Consider the following 20,296-nt stretch of genomic DNA (forward strand, 5'->3'; position numbering starts at 1 on the left):
CTAGCTATAAGATCTCCAAATTGGACATCTGTTTTTTGTAGTTTTTCTAAGAAATAACAACCGTGGGCCAAGTTTTTAGAAGAAAACTATATTCTTTCAAAGAAAATGAAAATATTCTCAAAGGAAAAACTTAATTTAAGTCAAATCATACGCTTTTGTCGTGGAGCCCGATACAGAGTGCTTTCCTGCAACAGGTGTTCTCCCTGCCACGGGGACAGGGCGCCCTCTCGTGGTCTCTCTCGACCGAGCCCTGTGGCTGGAAATTTTGCGTGAGAAGGTTCTTTTCCCAAGGCTGAAGGATGGCGAGGGGAGGGGGGCCGAGGGGGAAGCGGACCCCAAGCCAGGAGGCAGGGATGGGGAGACCCAGGCGGGATTGTGGCTGAAAACACCCTTCAGAATTCCGGTGGCCAAAGGCAGGGCTCCTTTGAGGGCCCCACTCCACAAAGGTGTCATTCGTCTCCCCCCTCCTGTGACCCCGCCCAAAAAAGGACACCATTCCCGCCCACCAAAGGCGCTTATGAGACACACAAACACGCGTGCCCTCCGCCAACCGCCACCTGCCAGACCACCCCTGCCCCGAGGAGCGATCCTTCAGGCGGAGCCCCTTTTGAACAAGGAAACACTCCCGCCCCCAGGCCAGTGCGAGGAGGAGGAGGAAGGCGGCCCGCGCCCCTGCTCGCAACGGCGGCGTCCTCAGCTGGTGCCCCACGGCAGTCTGGGAGCCCGCCCGGGGCCGCGGGGCGCAGCAGCCCCGGGAACGCAAGGCCGGCGTCGGGGGGCGAGGGGGTAGGGGCTGGAAGGAAGGGAGCGGCCGGAGGAGGCACAGACGGTGAATAAATAGAAGAAGCTACGCCGCGGGGCCGGCCCCTCGGACAGCAGCTTGGTGACACGTGGGTGGGGGTGGGGCGGAAGCGCGGCAGCGGCGCCCCCCGTGGGACACAGAGCTCCGACTCTGACCGGGTCACCCGTCCCGCCCGGGGGCGCTCTCTGTCGCACACACGCACGCACGCGGGGCCGCAGCGCGGGCTCCTTTCCCGGCTCAGAGCTCCGTGACGTGCACCGCAGGTGAGGGGAGGGGCCCGGGCCTGAGGCGCCGCAGGTGGCAGCGGCGGCACAGCAGGTGGCCGTCCAGGGGGTAGCAGCGGCGTCCATCCTCCCCACTCAGCTGCAGCCCGCAGTCCTAGAGAAGAACACAGCCCCAACCCCAGAGTGAGCGAGGGCGGGGGCGCCTGAGAGTAATGGGGCGGGGCGGATCTGTGGGGCCCTGTGCAACTTGCAAAGGGCTTTGACTTTGATTGGGGGCGGGGGGGCAGACAACAGACAAGGCAGGCCAGGGATCTCTGAGAGAAGGGAAACTAGAGGTAAGCCGTACAACTGCCCAAGTTACTACCTGAAGGGATTGTCCAGGCTGCCCAAAGAGGGCCCAGGGGTCTTCTTGAATTGCGAATTTGGGGAGGCCAAGGCAATTAGAAAGCTCAGAGTGGAGTATCAGGAAGGAGAGAGCTACATGTGCCAATGACTCCCAAATTCCTACACCTGCAGCCAGAGTCTTTGAACTCCAGCATGTCTAGCTCTCGGGGGATCCTAATAGACACCTTCCAACCCCCAAACTGCCACATTTAGTCACTGGCCGAGTCCAGTCCCTTTTACTGCCTGACCTTCACGCAACTCAGTTTACCACCCCGAACCCAGGACCACAACCTCGCCTCCAACAACCTCCTCAGGGAACCCCAGCCACCCTCCCTCTTCCTCCATGCATTCTCTGATGGCAAAGAGCACCCTTTCTAAAATCCTCATGCCTCATGTCATCCTTTTGCATCATTCTCCACTGCCCTCAGAAAAAGCCCATACTCTTCAGCTCATATATAGCCTTATGTCCCCAGCTCCTGCCAACTTCTCCAGTGACACAAAACAACACGTTCACCCTCACACCTAAGCACATTCTGCTTCCACTGCCTGGAAGTGCCTTTCTTCCTGTGTCCTTGGCTAACTCAAGTCATTTTTCAAATCTTAGCTTGTGTGTCAGCTCCTCCAGAAAGCCTCCCCTGATTCTCCAAGGCCTCCTATGTGCTCTGACAAGCCCTATAGGCTCCAGCCCTGCCTGAGTGCTCATCGCTGCCATAAGAGTAGGGACTCTTTATTTTGTTCTCTGTACATCCCCAGCAGCCCCACATGCTGTAAATCCTCAGTAAATATTTGACTGAATGAGAAACGGGCTGAGAACATATCTTGGGGAGGGCTCTCTAGGGAGGACAGGGAGAATGGGGACATAAACAAGGAGGTGGGTCCACAGAACACCTAGAGGAAAAGGAGGTCCATGTGGAGGGGGACCACAGTACCCACCAGCCCTCCAGGAGGGCCCAGGCTCACCTCACAGTGGTAACACTCCACATGGTAGTCTCTGTCCATGGACACCACACGGATGGTTGTCTCACAGCCCTGGAGGAAGAGATGGGGTTTTGCACACAATTGTGTGTAGTGCACACACCTACACAACACGGTCTTGCCATGGCAGGTGTGCATTCACGCCCACGTGAGCACTGGCTTCAGTGCTTCCGCGGGCAGAATGGCATCAGCAGGTGCACAGGAATGGACGTCCTCCTGCAGCTACACCCAACCGCACGCACACACACGTCCATGAGGGCCGTCACACAGGTGTCAAATGTGTGTATACGTGTTCTCTTCAGTTCTTTGCAGTCAGGAAAGACCAGAGCCAGTCCGGCCTCCCCAGGCACGGCAGCTTGGGGCAGAACCAACATGTGTGGGAGACCCCATGCCAAGAGAGGTGCACCACCCGATGGGGTCTCCTGCATAGACTGCATCCTCCTCTTGTGTGCTCCTCCCACCACCTCAGCCTGCAGAGCTAACAGACCCAGGGGGCGATCCTTACATCCGTGGGCAAAGGAGCTGAGGGCCACCGTTTCTCTCTAACTCATGCAGGGACACGTGCACCCTGCGTGCATGGCCACAACGCAACCCTCGGCCCTGAGGGATATGGGGCGGGAGCATCCGCATCCCTCCCACAGGGGCCCAAGACCTGGGGCCAACCTGGGGCAGAGGCCAGGCTGGGCCAGACACCTGATCATCTCCAGGTGAGTGGTTCCTACCTGTGCAGGGAGGATAGGACGGGCACAGGAGGCACATTTCGGTGCAAAAACCCTGGAGGAATAAAGAAAACCAGAAGTGACCAGCTGCCAGAGGCCAAGGGCCCAAAGGCAGACCCACCCACGGTAGCCCCATGACCTGGCCCAAGCGTCAGAACCCCTTTCCTTGTGTGGACACACTGGTGTGGGAGAAGCCTCTGCGGTGCCTTCTTGGCCTTTTAACTGGTTACCAATTCACTTCCACCCCATCACCTCCTCCAGGACGGCTTCCGTTTCTCCCTACCCTCTCCTTCCCTGCCCCCTAACATCCAGGTTTGGGCCACCCCTAGCTGAGACCCCTGCAAAGCCTGGCTCCACACTGAGTACCAGAGATCCATGCGGGGCACCAACCCCATGCAAGGCTGTAGCACAAGACCAGAACTCTGAGGGCTGGGCCTAGAGCCACAGCCGGGGAGAATGGACTGGCCTCTCACATGGATACCAGACAGGCAGGAAAGGGACTCTGCAGAGACTCCCAAGCCACCACCCCAGGCAGAAGAGGCCAAACCTGGCCCTGGGAGCAAAGGGATAGATGCTGGGTGGGGCAGCGAGGAGAGCCCCCACCACTAGGAGGAGGGGCGCATGCAGGTAAAGGCGGGGAGAGGAGAGAGATGGCTGGTAGCTGAATCACCCAAGAGAGGGTTCAAGGCAGAGAGCCATGCTTTGCCCCAGCCGATGAGCACACAAGGGGAGGCTGGAAATAAAAAGGCCGAGAATGGAGAACACAGACAGGCAGGCTGGAAAAATGCTTCCTGGGGAGGCAGGAGAAACAGCGGGAGTCACACCCGCCCCCACAGTGCTGGCCACTCACGTGTGATAGTCTCTGACGCAGTAGATGTTGTTCTCCACGTCCACAGTGAAGGGCACCCCGTCCAGGCACTCGTTACACACTGAGCACCGGAAGCAGCCTGGGTGGTAGGACTTCCCGAGGGCCTGCAGGATCTGGGGGTGGGAGGCACTGAAGGGTCAGTGCAGACGGAAGGCTCAGCACAGCCCCCAGAAGAGGCTCTGGCTCTGAGCCCTCGGCAGGTCTGCAACAGGTGAAAGGGTGGGTCCTAAGACCACCCGTGTCAGAGGGGTTCCAGGAGGCTGGGGGAGGTTCTCACCATCTCCATGATGAGGTGTCCACACACACTACACTTGTCGGCTGTTTGCTGGAACCCAGAGTACTGAGAGGAGACCAAGGATCCGGGATGTTGTGTGACAGAGGGGCGGGCACTCCCTGCCCAGCCAGCACCTGCCTCCTGGGCCCAGGTCTCCATGGGCAGCAGGAGGGTCCCCTCCCCTCCCCTGGCACCCGCCAGGGCCCAGCTCTGACTCACCAGGAAGTCCTCCTGGCAGTACACTTTCTCACCCACGTTGTAGAACGCCTTCCCTCGAAGTCGTCTCCCTGCAAGGGTGAGTATCGAGAAGGGGGTCCTTGGGCCGCTGGAACCCGGGGATGGGGCCCCTGCTTCCATGTCTCAGGACTCTCCTCCAACAGACGAGAAGCAGATTATGGGCAAATTTTAACATTTCCCTTTCATATTAGGCTACTACTGTTGTCATGATAAATCTTTTTAAAAGATTAAACAGCGGTGCCTGGGTCACTCAGTCAGTTAAGTGTCTGACTTCGACTCAGGTCATGATCTCACGGTTTGTGAGTTCAAGCCCCACATCAGGTTCTGTACTAATAGCTCAGACCGTGGAGCCGGCTTCAGATTCTGTGGCTCCCTCTCTCTGCCCCTCCCCTGCTCACGCTCTGTCTCTCTCTCTCAAGAATAAACATTAAAAAAAATTTCTTTTTTAAAAGATTAAACACACTGACAGGTTGTGTTAAGAGGTTGTCATTTTAGGGGCTCCTGGGTGGCTTGGTCGGTTAAGCGTCCGACTTCGGCTCAGGTCATGATCTCACAGTCTGTGAGTTCGAGCCCCGCGTCGGGCTCTGTGCTGACCGCTCAGAGCCTGCAGCCTGTTTCAGATTCTGTGTCTCCCTCTCTCTCTGCCCCTCCACTGTTCACGCTCTGTCTCTCTGTGTCTCAAAAATAAATAAACATTAAACAAAAAAAATTAAAAAAAGAAAAAGAGGTTGTCATTTTAAAATATATTCACATCAGGGGTGCCTGGGTGGCTTATTCGGTTAAGTATCCGACTTCAGCTCAGGTCACGACCTCACAGTTTGTGAGCTTGAGCTCTGCGTCGGGCTCTGTGCTGACAGCTCAGAGCCTGGAGCCTGCTTCGGGTTCTGTGTCTCACTCTCTCTGCCCCTCCCCTATTCACGCTCTGTCTCTCTCTCAAAAGTAAATAAACATTACAAAAATAAAATAAAATGATATGAAATGAAATGAAATGAGATGAAATGAAAGTAAAATAAAATAAAATAAAATAAAATAAAATAAAATAAAATAAAATACGTTTGACTCAGAGCAGACATTCCAGAATGAACTGTCATCATCCATGAACATAAGTACAACTCTCACCAGGTAACAAAGCCCCGGTGAAAGAGGTGTCCTTGTCAAAACAAGAGCCTCAGCAGACCCGGCACAGCTATTAGAGGCATCCCGTCAGGAGAAAGCCCACAGTGCCTAACCAGGAACGGGAGGGAGCATCCTCCCCGTGATAAAGGGCCCCAGTGAGAAACCCTCAGCTGACATCAGACATAATGGTGAAATAGTGGCTGCTTTTCCCCTTAGGGTTCGGCATTGGACTAGAAGCCCTAGGTCGTGCAATGAGATGGGTGAAAAAAAATAAAAGCTTGGAAAGGAAAAAGAACTATCTTTAATCAGGATGTGTAGAAGATCATAAGGAATCTACCAAAACAAACAAACAAACAAGCAAACCCTACTAGAAGTAATAAATGAGTTTAGCAAGGTTGTAGGACAGGTGGTCAGAATATGAAAATCAAATATATTTTTATATTCTGGTAACAAATGATTGGAAAATGAACGTACAGTTTTTAAAACAGCATTTATAATAGCATCCAAAGAAAAACAAAAACCTGTAAAATACTAAGAGGTAAATGTAACAAGAGATGAGCCTGCCCCTCACTCTGCCAAACCAAACTTTGCTGAGAGAAATTTCAGAAGACCTACATGAATAGAGTGATAAACCATTGCTGGAAGATAGCTCTCCATTGGGTCTCTCACATTTCTGCACATCTTACAGAGGAATGGCAGCTTTCATTGTGAATTACCATCCCAAGGACATTTGTGGACCAAACCACTTACAAACCAGACATTGTGGGGCATCTGGGTGGCTCAGTTGGGTAAGCATCCAACTTCGGTTCAGGTCATTATCTCATGGTTTGTGGGTTCAAGCCCCATATTGGGCTCTCTGCTGTCAATGCAGAGCCCACTTCAGATCCTCTGTCTCCCTCTCTCTCTGACCCTCCCTCTCTCTCTCTCTCCCTCTCTCAAAAATAAACATTAAAAAAAAAAAAAAAAAAAAAACACAGATAGCTATCTCCCTCTGAAGTAGAAAGCAGGCTTGTTTGGTGTCCAATATAATACAGATGCTGTGTTCCTCAGAAACAAGGGTCAGAGAGCTTTGCTGGCAGCCCATTATAAAACATCAGGGTTCCCTAAACTCAGGGTTCTCTAGCCATGACACAGACACAGACCCAGACCCACTGCATGTGCGGCATTCACCTGGGTCACTCTGCGTCACCCCCGTGGGACTGGTGCAGAATGATTCAAATGTGAAGCTCATCCTGCCTGCCGTGCTCTGAGCCCCTGCCCCCAGGAGGCTCATGTCTTCAGTCAGCATTGGTGACACAGTGGCAGATAAACTTACCAGCTTGCAAGTAGGGAAAAAAAACCTCAGTCCTTGACAATCAACTTCAAACTTCAAATATTCTGATATCAGTTCTCCTCAAATTGATCTATATATTCAATGCCACACAATTAAAATCCCAGCATTCTTATTTCTTTTGTGGAAAATGACATTCCAATTCTATTTTGGTTTTCTTCTTTCAAACCCTTGTGCTGAGGGCTGACTTCCAGTTCTAAAATTCATATAAAAATACAAAGAACCTAGAATAGCCAAATAATCTTGCAAAAGATCAACAATGCTGGAAGACTTACCCTACCTATCTTAAAACTTAAAGTAATCAATACTATTGTGTAATATGGGAATAAGGAAAGACAAAAAGATCAGTAAAACAGAAGAGACTGCAAAAATAGACCCATAGATATTTCAATAAACAAACAAGTGGGAAAGCAAAGTCTTTTCAGCACAAGGTGCTGGAACAACCGGAGGAAAAAAATCAAATATGGAAAAAAAATGAAACTCTATTCCTTGCCTCATACCATACACAAAAATATAATACAAAGTGGGTTATCTACCTCAACATAGAAATGAGAAACTTAAGGGGCACCTGGCTGGCTCAGTCAGAAGAGCATGTAACTCTTGACCTCAGGTTGTGATTTTGAGCTCCACACTGGATGTAGAGATTACTTAAAAGTAAAATATCTAAAAGATTAAAAAAAAAAGAGAGAGAGAGAGAGAGAGAGCGAGACTTAAAGCTTCTAGAAGAAAACATAGGAGACTATCTTCATGACTTAAAGGAGGACCAAAAATTTTTAGGTTACAAAAACAAGAACCATAAAACAAAAAAAAATTACATATTAAATTTCATCAAAATTTAAAATTTATCAAAAAAGTGTATCACTAGGGCGCCTGGCTGGCTCACCCAGAAGAGCATGCAACTCTTAATCTCAGAGTCATGAGTTCAAGCCCCACATTAGATGTAGAGATTACTAAAAGAAATAAATAATAAACTTAATTAAAAATATTATTCATACCGGGGCGCATGGGTGGCTCAGTCGGTTAGGCGTCCGACTTGGGCTCAGGTCATGGGTTCATGGGTTCGAGCTCCACGACAGGCTCTGTGGTGACACCTCAGAGCCTAGAGCCTGCTTCTGATTCTGTGTCTCCCTCTCTCTCTGCCCCTCCCCTGCTCACACTCTGTCTCTCTGTCTGTCAAAAATAAATGTATGTAAAAAAAAATTTTTTTTAATATTATTCATACATTATATATGAGTATATGAGTTATATATGAGTATATGTATATACTCAGAATATACATATCCTCACAACTAAATAATTTAAGACAAGTAACTCTCAATTCAAAAGCTGAACAAAAGACCTGAACAGACTTCATAAAAGAAGATATAAATGGTCAAGAAGCAGACAAAAAGATGCTTAACCTTATTAGTCATCAGGGAAATGCAAATTAAAATCACGAGATACCACTTCACACCCATTAGAATGGTTAAAATTAAAAAGACTAAAATATCAATTGTTGGCAAACACGTAGCAGAACCCAACTCTCTAACATTTCTAGTGGGAGGAGAAAATAGCACAACCCCTTTGGAAAACAGTTTGGCAGTCTCTTATGAAGTTAAACATACACTTAGCCTATGACCCAGAAATTCCACTCCTTGGAATTTACCCGAGAGAGAGAGAGAGAGAGAGAAATGAAAACATTTGTCCACAAATGACCCGTACGAGAACGTTCACAGCACAATCTATTATCTGTCAATAGTTGCACAGATCAACAAACTGTGGCATATTCATACAATAAAATCTTACTCAGCGATAAAAAGGAGTGTGCTACTAATATACAGCTTAAAAAAAAGAGACATGCTTAACGACAACAACAACAAATCAGTCACAAAATAGTATACATTTGACTTCATGTATATGAAGTTCTAGAACAGACAAAACTAATCTATGGTGGTAGAAATCAGAACACTGGGGGGTGCCTGGGTGGCTCAGTGGGTTAAGCGTCCAACTTCATCTCAGGTCATAGTCTTGTGGCCCATGAGTTCAAGCCCTGCATCAGGCTCTGTGTTGACAGCTCAGAGCCTGGATCCTGCTTTGGATTCTGTGTCTCCCTCTCTCTCTGCCCCTCCCCCGCTTGCACTCTACTCTCTCAAAAATAAACATTAAAAAAATTTTTTTTAAATAAATAAATAGAATATTCCCTGGGGAAATGCACCTTCAACACAGACATCAACAAATTCCCACAGACTGACTTTAAAAATTATACAGTTTTTATATCAAAAATTATAAAACCATGTGAAGAAACAAGGTATCATGACCAAGAGTGAGGAGAAACAATAAACAATTGAAGTGGGACTTCAAAGACATCAGATATGGGGACAATTAGACACAATACAGAATACAAACATGTAATACACTTACAAAATAGAAACAGATGTCCAAAACATGAGATTACAAAGACTTCTTGGACATTAAAAGCAATAACTGAAAACAAATTTAAAAAGGTAAACTGGACTTTACTGTGACTTTCTTTTCATCAGAAGACATCAATAACAAAGTAATGAAGCAAGAATAGGTTAGGAAAAGAATTTATAACACATATATCCAACACACAACATGTATCCAAGGTGCACAGAGAACTCGCACAAAGCAATTTAAAAAAAGTCAAACCACCCAACCTACAAATGGGCAAAAGACTTCAACAGGCATTTTTACAAACAAAGGCATTCAAATGGCCAACAGAGGGGCGCCTGGGTGGCTCAGTCGGTTAAGCGTCCGACTTCAGCTCAGGTCACGATCTCGCGGTCTGTGAGTTCGAGACCCGCGTCGGGCTCTGGGCTGATGGCTCAGAGCCTGGAGCCTGCTTCAGATTCTGTGTCTCCCTCTCTCTCTGCCCCTCCCCCGTTCATGCTCTTTCTCTGTCTCAAAAATAAATAAACTTTAAAAAAAAAAAAAAAAAGGCGAAATTCAAATTAAAATCTCATTAATAGGGTGGCTCAGTCGGTTAAGCCTTGATTAAACCTTCCCACTCTTTCAGTGGGAAGTCGGTTAAGCCTTCCCACTCTTGATTTCAGCTCAGGTCACAATCTCACCCATCGTGGGACTGAACCCTGGCTCGGGCTCTGTGCTGGCAGCACGAACCTGCTTGGGATTCTCTCTCTGCCCCTCCCCTGCTGCGGCACGAGTGTTTTCTCTTTCTCTCAAAAGAAATAAACTTAAAAAAATAAAATAAAAAATAAATAAAATCTCATTAATATACCATGCCACCCCCACTAGAATGAAGACAGACAATGCTGGTAGGAAGGAGGAAAAACTGGAATTCTAATACATTGCCAACAGGATAATAAATTGCTTCTACTATGGGAAACTACTTAGCAGCATATATTGAAGCCACACAGATGCTACTCTAGGACCCAGAAATTCCACTGTTAGAAAAATAAATACAAATGTCCATCAATGGACACAGACGCAATACTCATAAAAGGTTTATTTATAATCCCCAAATTATGGAAACAGCTCAAAAGTCATGTGCTGATGACTGGGAAGGGGCATCAGGGACTCTTACGGGGTGATGGAAATATTCTACCCTTTGATCTGGAGGGTGATTACATGGGCACGTAGACATGTACAAATGTATCAAGCTGGAATATACTCAAGATGAGTGTGTTTTACACTCTTCGTGTATTTTCAATCTTGATAAAAATGATCAAAAATGTTGAGGCAGATTTGAGAAAAGAAACAAAAAGAACTTCTAGAAATAAAAAAAAAAATTCAATCACTGAAATAAAAAACTCAATGAAAGAGTTCAATAGGAGATTAAACACAGTTGAAGAGAAAAATGAATGGTCTGGATTTTAGCTTTCAGGAGACAGATCTGAGGAAATTAAACAGAATGAGAGGCAGAGAAGTGCATAATATGAGGGAGAGGTTAAGAGACACAACAGAATGAGAAAACCTAATATTTCTAATTTGAATTCTAGAAGTAAATAATAGAGAGAATGGGAGAGAAGCAATTTTTGAAAATAAAATAGCTGAGATTTTCCCCAAGTTGGAAGTCAAAATGAATCCCAAGCAGGACAAATAAAAGAAAACCGAGAGCCACACACATCAGAGTCAAACTACAGAAGAATACTTTAAATTATTTGTCCTTTTTTCTAATTGATATGTGAAAGTATTTTAAATATTTAAAAATTTTTAACTATTAAATATTTGCTGGAAAATAATCCTTAGAACTTCTGCATGTGGCAGTATATGGGTTTTTTTTTTTTATGTTTATTTATTTTTGAGACAGAGAGAGACAGAGCATGAACAGGGAAGGGTCAGAGAGAGAGGGAGGGAGACACAGAATCTGAAGCAGGCTCCAGGCTCTGAGCTGTCAGCACAGAACCCAACGGGGGCTTGAACTCACACACCATGAGATCATGACCCTGGCTGAAGTTGGATACTTAACTGACTGAGCCACCCAGGTGCCCCAGTATGTGGTTTGTTTTATCAAATGCTTCATGGGGTCTTTTAATGAACCAGGGGTGGGTTGTTTTTTTTTTTAATGTTTATTTATTTTTTAGAGAGAGAGTGCACGAGCAGGGGAGGGGCAGAGAGAATCCCAAGCAGGCTCCCCACTGTCAGCATGGAGCTTAATGTGGGGCTTGAACTCACAAACCGTGAGATCATGACCTGAGCTGAAATCAAGAGTCAGACGCTTAACCGACTGAGCCACCCAGGCACCCTAAAAATAAAATCTTTTTTTTAATGTTTATTTATTTTTGAAAGAGACAGAGAAGGACAGAGCATGAGTGGCGGAGGGGCAGAGAGAGAGGGAGACACAGAATACGAAGCAGGCTCCAGGCTCTGAGCTGTCAGCACAGAGCCTGACGCGGGGCTCAAACTCATAAACTACGAGGTCGTGACCTGAGCCCCAGTCGAACACTTAATCGACTGAGCACCCAGGCGCCCTGTAAAAATAAAATCTTTAAAAAAAAAAAAATGCTGAGTGAAAATTGCTTCAAATTTGGAAATCTATTCACAAACTCTGAAGTAAGTGTGAGGGTAGAATCAAGACATTTTGGACACAGCAGAATTCAGAACACTGACCTCCCAAATGCCCTTTCTTAGACAACGACAGCAAAATCTTGTGGACATTGTTTCACAGCTTTGATTCTTCTCTTCTCCTCCAAGATGCGTTCAGTATTCAGCCTTACCTCAGACAGCCTGCTGCATTCAAGGGAAACCTGAATCCATTCCCATTATCCACTTGATTAGTATAAACATAACTCCTCTTCCCTTATTATGGCATTGGTTCAGAGACTCAGGCAAGTCAGTCAATCAACCATAGCATTCCAAAGAACCAAATAAACTGGTTCGGGAATGGATGTGTGAGATACTCTGGCCAATGACATACAAGGAGATATACGCCAGGTGCTTTCTGGAAAACAAGTTTCCAAAAACATAACCAGAAGAGATGCCCTCTCTTCCTCCAGACTAGTGGTGTGCCAATGAAAGTCTCAAGCGGCCTCAGACATTTCACCACCATAAGAGAAGGTGCCCTAAGGAAGACACCAAACCCAAGGGAAACCCAGCCAAGCTATTCATAGGGCCTGAGACACTAGATCAATCTCAGCCTGAAGCCAGCCCAATCTCTGGGCTCCCAGTTCACTGAGCCAAAAAATATTCTTAGAGGTTAAGCCTCCTCAGCAGTTTCTCCGTTATGTGCAGCTAAAAGCTGCCAGGAAATAGTGGATTCAATGCAGGGAGTACACATGGGAAGGCACAGAATGAGCACTCCACAAGGGTCCCAGAGGGCAATGAACTCAGAGTAAAGAGAGGTGAGAACCTCCCAATAGAAACTCTGCAGGATGCCTCATATAATGGAGCCTCTGGGGAGGCGGGAAGTGAAGCTATATAAAGTAAGCCAATACAAGGTGTGTGTGTGTGGGGGGGGGGGGGGGGGAGGCTAAAAAAAAAAAAAAGAAAAAATGCAGGAAAAGTAAAAGACTATAGGACAAAAAGGGGGTGTAATCACAGTATAATTCCTCGCTCTGCAGTGGATTTTTAAATAGTCAAGGAAACATAAACCCGGTTTACTGACTTAACCACAGTTTACGATTAAAGTACACTGAGAAAACAGGAGAGAAGAGAAAAAGGCGGTGGCAGAACCTGTTCCTCAGCTGTCACAGCAAAAGTGTCAGTCAGTCTAAAAGTGCTACATCAAGAAACAGCACGGTATGCTTGTTACAGATACGGAGGTGTCTTCTAGAAGAAATTGCCAAAAAATACCAAGTGGCTGCCTCTGGGGAATGGGACCAGGAGTAGAAAGGTGAGTGGTTTTTTACTCTTGCAAAAAGAGCTTGTCAGCACTATCTGACTTAACACAGTGCATGTATTACACTTCCACAGGATAAAACATTGACGTGTTTAGTATAAATTAATGAAAGATATTTGCTTAGGGGCAAAGCCTCAAGGGATAGTAGTAGAATCAAGAGAGCAGATGTATTAGGTTGGTTAGATAATGGTTACTTTTTTCTTTTCGTAACTTTGTCTAGGTTAAATTACAACATTTATAGCTTATGTATGTAAGTATAGCTTATGTATGTATTATAGCTGTATGTAAACTTGGGAGAAAAACTAAATTGCAGGGAAAAGACCAGCCCCACACCCAGGCAGGCAGAAAGCACAGCACTAGCTCCATGCGCCCCACGCAGGCAGCCAGGAGACATCAGTGCCCTGCACAGGACGGAGGCCCCAAAGCTGGGTGAGGGGCCTCCTTTCCCGGTGGCCACCAAAGGCGCCGGTTCCACACCTCCCTCCCCAGGGCCCAGGACATCTTCCCAGGCGCGTGGACCTCCCAAACAGGCCAGGCCTAGGAGGAAAGGCACTACAATTCAGCCTCCTCCACACTCCAGCCTGGGCCAGAGCAGGGTGGTCCATCAGCTTGGGACTTGGGTGCAAGAGGGCCGGGGAAAAGGATACCTACCACAGGAGTCGCAGGTGAAGCAATCTGTGTGATACAGGCTCCCCATTGCCTGGCATGCCTGCCTTGCCCCGTAGATGCCAAGCCCACACTTGATGCAGATACCTATGGGAGAGACGCAGGAGAGAGCCCAGGTTAGCACCATGACTGTCCTAATGCTGCCTAACCCTCAGCGAATAAACTTCCTGAGCCTTCAGTTACCAATGGCTGACCTGGCGACAATAATGGTATCTGGGGGTTTGTTGATGTTGTTTCAGGATTCAGAGGTAAGCAGAGCACCGGGCACAGAGTCAGGGCTAACTGATGCCGTCCTTGCCATCAAAATATTAATGACACGTGGGGGCACCTGGGTGGCTCAGTCAGTTGAGGGTCCAACTCTTGATTCTGGCTCAGGCCATGATCTCACAGTTCACGGGTTCAAGCCCCGCATCGGTCTCTACGCTCACAGTGCAGAGCCTGCTTGAGATTCTGTCTCCCTCTCTCTCTGCCCCTCCCCCCGCTTGCTCTCTATCTCTCTGAAAATAAATAAAAATAAACTTAAAAAAATATTAATGACATGTTTATATTAGAAAGTCATTCTGGGGGGCGCCTGGGTGGCGCAGTCGGTTAAGCGTCCGACTTCAGCCAGGTCACGATCTCGCGGTCTGTGAGTTCGAGCCCCGCGTCAGGCTCTGGGCTGATGGCTCGGAGCCTGGAGCCTATTTCCGATTCTGTGTCTCCCTCTCTCTCTGCCCCTCCCCCGTTCATGCTCTGCCTCTCTCTGTCCCAAAAAAAAAAAAACAAAAAAAAAAAACCAAAAACGTTGAAAAAAAAAAAAAAGAAAGTCATTCTGGGTCCCTTCACCGGTGACCTGCTCTTGGACTGAGGGAAAATCCTTTCTGCGGTCTGTGAACCAGAAAGAATAAAGACCACACAGGCACACCCACCCCAGCCATGCTTTCCTCATCTGTGTCCTAAGGTGAATTGATTCTCATTTGATCGGCACAGCGGCCTTGCTGGCCTGCCCCACAGTGTAGCTGCTGGAGACTCGGCAACACGCCGAGGAAGGCACGCTCAAGGAGCCTCTGTTCCAGCGGAGGGAGACAGACGACAACAGGTAAATGAATAATATCTCTGGTGGAAACAAGTGTGTGAGTTTTAAATTAGGGTGGTGAAGAAGGCCCCGGTGACCAGGTGATATCTGAGCAAAGGTCTAGAGGAAAGAAGGGAGGAAGTTGCCATGCAGGCATCTGGGATTACTGGTAGAATTGGGGATCACCCCCAGCAGCACAGGGTGGGGTGCCCGGCAGGCAGGGGAGGGGTAGTAAGGAAAAGGGTGACCAGCAACGCCAGGGGGAAGCCCGGCACTAGTCCCGGGGATTCCCTGGCCAGCCCTCCTGAAGACCCAGAACATGGGCGGCCAGCCCAGACATCAGAAGCCCCCCTCACAGTTACCCGGGATCTCCTGTACTCCACAGGGCATGAAGACAGGCTCCACTGGCCCTTGAGACCCTAAATCTTCTGGATGCTCCGGGACATGCTCCCTCACCCTCTCCCTCTCCCTTTCTACCATCTCTCTCTCTCTCTCTCTCTCTCTCTCTCTCTCCCCTTAACATTTAACTATGGTTGAGCCTCTTCCCCATCAGCACCACGTCAAGAAAGTCAAGTCAAGAAAGAAAGCTCAGTCCACATTCAGCCATCTCCTAACTGTGCACACCTCCAGACCTCCCATCCCGAACCTGTTAGCCGTGGGACCAGCTCCTCCTCTTTCATGTCCAGGCTATGACCCACACCTAGATTTCGGGCTCTTCTCCCTTCCCAGCTCTGTTGGGTACTCCCTGCTCAGTCCTGGGCCTCCCATGCCTGGGTTTTTTTCCCCAGGGGAGGGAGGGCCAGCTCAGATGCCCTCAAAACCAGGTAGGAAAGTAAAGGTGGCTGGTGGGGACCCAGAATGGAGAATGGAGAACAGCAATTATTCCATACTGAAATTAATTACTAACTCAAATGTTTTGAGTATGCAGAAGGCCAACATGCCTGCAAGTCTCCACACGTGGCTGTCCCATGGCTCCCTGGGCAGTCCGGCCTGCTGCAATGGCTCAGCCTGCGGAGGGCTCCTGGTGATCTGCCCCAGTCCACACCTCTCTCCTGAGTCACTGAGCCAGCTCCCAGATGGCCTCAGACCACCGCAGGTCTAGAACAGAGCTCTGGATTTCCTGCAAAACTGCTCTTGCCTCAGCGTCCCTGCTCAGGAAACAGCACCTGTGCGTAGCTCGGTTTCAGGGAGCATCCAGGTCCACCCTCCTTGTCTCCTCCAACTGTGAATCTCAGCAACTCTGTTCCCTAATTTTGACTTCATTCCCTCCCCTCACTCCCACTGGCCTGATTCAAAGTCATCAAGTCTCATCCTAAAGTCCGTTTCAAGAGTGTCCTCAAGGCATCCCCGCCTGGCCCCCAATAATCCATCCCACAATCTGCAGCTAGACTTCCCTTTGGCAAGTAAAAATGACCTACCCCCTCACCCTTACTCTTGTCCATCAAGTCTGAAAACCTGACCTCACCTTCTTAAGTTACCACAATCCACAGTGAAGAGTAAAAGTCAGTTTTCCACGGGAAGCAGGACAGGAGGTGGGGCAAGAGGAGAGGCTATGACCTTGTATGATGACTAGCTTTTGGTTCCGTTTGCTTTTTTTTCTAAATACGTGCTTTCGTCTCTTTAATAAAAAGACACTGACGAAGGAGATGGAGTACGCACGAAATTCAGGGAGCACAGCGTTTCGAAGAGAGGGGACTCCACCTGTGGGATGGAACAGTGAGACCAGGCCACCGAGGCCTGGCAAGCACCTGCGCCGGGCCGCCACTAGGATCCAGCAAGAGCTGGCTCAGTCCCCTGAGGGGAGACAGATGGCTGAGGGGAGATGGGAGGCGGGCAAGCAAAGGCGATGCCAACCAGACACTGGGATGGGAAGAGGTGGGCATGCCACTGAGACTTTATGACCAAGCAGGTGTGGCTTTGCTTTTTCCTTGCCATTTTTTTTTTTAAGAAAGACCCTTTCATTAAAGACATATTTATAACCAAAGAAAAAGGTCCAGTGGAAAGAGGAAAGCTGAAGATTGGAGGAGGTGGGGGTTGGAGGTGGGATGACCCTGATCCTCAGATCTAGACGGGGATCTGATAATAACAGGCAGCCTGCAATGGCTGACCTCAGTTTTCTCAGCAAAATAGAAAGCAAGCTCAGGGACCAGAGGGAACAGAAAGATTGTTGAGGGAATAAAAGAGGGAACTGACCAAGGCTTAGGGCGACGGGTGGCACCCAGAAGATCACAGAGGTTCAAGACCATCAACGCCTATTGGTACAGCAGCAAAAAAGGAGGGCAGCAGTCCTGGCTCAGAGTCAGAGTTCTGCAGGGCAGAGGTGATTCAAGGAATCAGAGGTCCTGAGACCAAGAGGCAGAACCGAAGCGAAACAAAACCAGGGTGTGGCCTTGGGAGGAGGTGGCTCAAGAGAAGGCAGGGAGGCCACCAAAGTTCAAGAGGTTCTGGAAGTCTGAGGCTATTGGCTGGCTCCCAGCAGCGGAACTTGGTGAGGAGAGATGGGAAAGTTCTAAAGCCATCAATGAACGGAGAGAGGGACCCGGAGGTCAGCAAGTGCCAGGGCCAAGGAGAAGGGGTGGCCCAGAGAGGAAGACCCACTCTGAGGATGTGGTATAGCAGACATCACTTGAGCTCATGCTACCTGTAGACTTCCTTTTGCAAAACTGTGTATGATTCAAGTTGAATTGTATGAAATTGCCACTTCTATGGCTCCGAAAGGTCAAATATCAGCACTAAGTTATCAGCAGTTCAAGCAAATAGTTGCCCATGTTTTTAAAAATTAGGAAAAGGTTACCCAGATCTGGCTTCTCTTGGGAAAAAAGGTGTACCATTGCTCACCACTCCTGGGTGGATTCAATGGGCCCTTTCGAAAGGATGAGCCACCAGCTTATGCGGTCTTGTGCGGTCAGCCCTTCACTCTCTCCCTGCCTGCTTGGGTCTGGCCACCTCAGCTTCGCACACAGATACGTGAGTAACCTCAGAGGCTCACAGAAACCACCCCGACGTGGGCCCTGTGGTGCCCGGGGACAGGAGACAGGCAGTCTCCCCCAGAGAGAGCACTGGAGGCGTTCTCTTCAGAAGCCCACCCCAGCTTCGGCTCCCGGCACCTGCCGGGCTCGAGAGGCCAACAGCTTCCTAACTCACCTCTATGCTTCCAGGCCATCTGACAGCAGCCACAACACCTACCAAACCACAAATGCTCACCCCCATGCTCCCAGATGAGCTCAAAACTCTCCTGCGTGTCCCTCCTAAAGGCAGACCCACCCTGTGGCCCACGTAACCCCTGGGCGCAGAGTAGAACAGTCCACATCCTCACGTGCCTCCTTTGGCCCACATTCTTCCTTCTGCCTGGAATGCCCCCATCTAGCCTGTCACATACAGCCTCCTCCTCTCTCAAGATCCAGTTCAGGGCGGTCCTGAGCTGCTAGCTGGAATGAATGCATGAAAAGATACAAACCCCAGGACAGCCCAGTCCTGCCCAGCAAGATAACCACCCCCACCCTCACCCCCTCAGAGCCAGGTGCCTCTGCCTTCCTGCTTATCAGTAATGGAGGGAGGGAAGCCCCCTCCCCAGGCCGCCTCTCAGAACCTCCAGCCTCAGTAAGAGGCCTCCGAATTATCCAAAGGACTAGGGATCAGGAGGCCGGGGGCAGACTGGGAAATGGAGGCCGTAAGAGACTGGTGGGCTTTGAAATGCTGTGAAGCAGGATTCCCTTTGGAAACAGCCCGCATACACCACACAGCCCAGGGTGTGGTGTGGTGGGCCTCAGGGTGGGCGTCCCCTCCCTCACACACTCTGCCCCCTTGCCACTGCCATTACCAAAGCTGCAGGTCAGGCGGGTCCGGTGGTACCCGGCCCACCGCACCTCTCTGCTCCTGTCCACTCCCCACACTCCTGGGGGGAACGGGGGCACCAGTCCCTACAGTGCTGGGGTTGCCCGGCTGATCACGAAGCACAGTGCAGGAGGAGCAGAGGCACGTGCCAAGGGTTAAGAAGAAATGACCCGAAAATGGCTTATTGTGCCTATTGGCATGACTTTTTCTTAAAGGTAAGGCAGTGAGTGCATCAACTCACTTTGCCGGAACCCCTTCTTAGGCCAGAGACCTACAGTCGAAGTCGCGGCTGTAAATAAACCTCGGACCCTGCGGTTCACACTCACACACCCTCTGCCCAGCCCCACGGAGACTCGCTTTTCTCACCCCGGCCCACCCCGCGCTCTCCCCCGGCCGAGCCACGGCCAAGCTCGCTCACCGAAGTAGTCCCGCGCCGTGCGCGCCTCCAGCGCCCGCTCCAGCTCGCGGGTTAGCGCCTCCAGCCGTCGCTCCGCCGCGCTCGGGCCGCCCTCCCGGCCCGCGGGCAGCTGCAGCGAAGGCAGGGGGAAGGGGGCCGGCCCCGCAGGCTCCGGGGAGCGAGCCGGCGCCGGGCCGGCGCCGGGCAGGAGCAGGTCGGCGTAGGCGCCGGCCGAGCCGCGGGAGCCGAGACTGGACACGCTGGAGCGGGCGCTGCCCACCGACGGCGGCCCGGGGCAGGGGCGCGGGTCCGAGCGGCCGGAGCGCGGGCTGCCGTGGCGCTGGTCGTAGCCCAGGCTGATGCCGCTGGAGCGGGCGCTGCCACTGCCGCCGCCGCCGCCGCCGCCGCCGCCGCCGTCGGAGCCCGCCAGGCTGGCCCGCGGGCTGCCCGCAGGCTGCGCGCTGAGCTCGGGGGCCGCCGCGCGCCGCGGGCCTCGCTCCCCACGGCTCAGTCCGTCCGCCCCGGCCTCGGGGCCGCCGCCGCCGCCCTTCCCTCTGCGGCCCAGCGCCTGCGCCGTCTCGTCTCCCGGCGCGGGCCGCGCGCCCCGCCGACCCCGGCCTGGAGAGTCGCCGCCCGGCTCCAGCTCCCGCAGGGCCAGCCCGGCCAGGAGCAGGGCCGCCTCGTCCGCGGCCGCCCGGGAGCGCTGCATGGCCCGGCCCGCCGGCCCTGGCGCGTCACCTCCGCCTCCGCTTCCCGCCGCGGCTCCGGCCGCGCCGCCGCATCGTCCGCCCCAAGCCCGGAGCCCGCCCCGGGACCCCTGGGCGCGAGGCGGGGCGGGGCCGGCGCCGGGCCGGGGTCGTTCCGCCGGCCACGCGCGGTCCGGGGGCCGCGGCGCTCCGCTGAGTGGCGCGCGCGGCGGAGGAATGCGCGCTCGGAGGCGCCGGGCCGCGCCCCCTCCTCCCGGCCGCCGCGCGGGGGGCGGAGGGACTCCTTTGTGGGGGCAGGAATGCGAGGAAGGAGACGGCGCTGCGGCCTCTGGAATGCGGGGGGAGTGGCGGCGGCGGCGGCGGCGGCGCGGCGGTGGCCGCGCTTCGCCGAGAGCTCGGAGGGGCGCGGAG

At 51.0% G+C, this 20,296-nt stretch overlaps 1 protein-coding gene across 1 annotated transcript; it reads right to left on the reverse strand.

The window, feature by feature from the left end:
- Nucleotides 1–68: 68 nt before the first annotated feature.
- WTIP (WT1 interacting protein) lies at nucleotides 69–20,073 on the reverse strand. Its single transcript, XM_060650951.2, has 8 exons — nucleotides 19,200–20,073; nucleotides 13,879–13,980; nucleotides 4,466–4,533; nucleotides 4,250–4,312; nucleotides 3,955–4,085; nucleotides 3,108–3,159; nucleotides 2,371–2,439; nucleotides 69–1,180 (listed from the first exon to the last, which is right to left on the reverse strand). Exons 1-8 carry the CDS (start codon nucleotides 19,885–19,887, stop codon nucleotides 1,040–1,042), a joined length of 1,314 nt encoding a protein of 437 aa, XP_060506934.2. The 5' UTR covers nucleotides 19,888–20,073; the 3' UTR covers nucleotides 69–1,039.
- Between the last annotated feature and the right edge of the window lie 223 nt (nucleotides 20,074–20,296).

The sequence above is a fragment of the Panthera onca genome, chromosome E2 (genome assembly GCF_046562875.1).
Source record: "Panthera onca isolate mPanOnc1 chromosome E2, mPanOnc1 haplotype 2, whole genome shotgun sequence".
Classification (NCBI taxonomy): domain Eukaryota; kingdom Metazoa; phylum Chordata; class Mammalia; order Carnivora; family Felidae; genus Panthera; species Panthera onca.

Excerpts from the sequence above, each read along its gene's own strand:
- WTIP (XM_060650951.2), bottom strand. The coding sequence starts at position 19,887 with ATGCAGCGCTCCCGGGCGGCCGCGGACGAGGCGGCCCTGCTCCTGGCC. Across the intron at positions 4,534-13,878 it reads CTTCACCTGCGACTCCTGTG|GGAGACGACTTCGAGGGAAG; the intron begins GTAGGTATCCTT and ends TCACCCTTGCAG. Across the intron at positions 2,440-3,107 it reads GTCCTATCCTCCCTGCACAG|GGCTGTGAGACAACCATCCG; the intron begins GTAGGAACCACT and ends CTCTTCCTCCAG.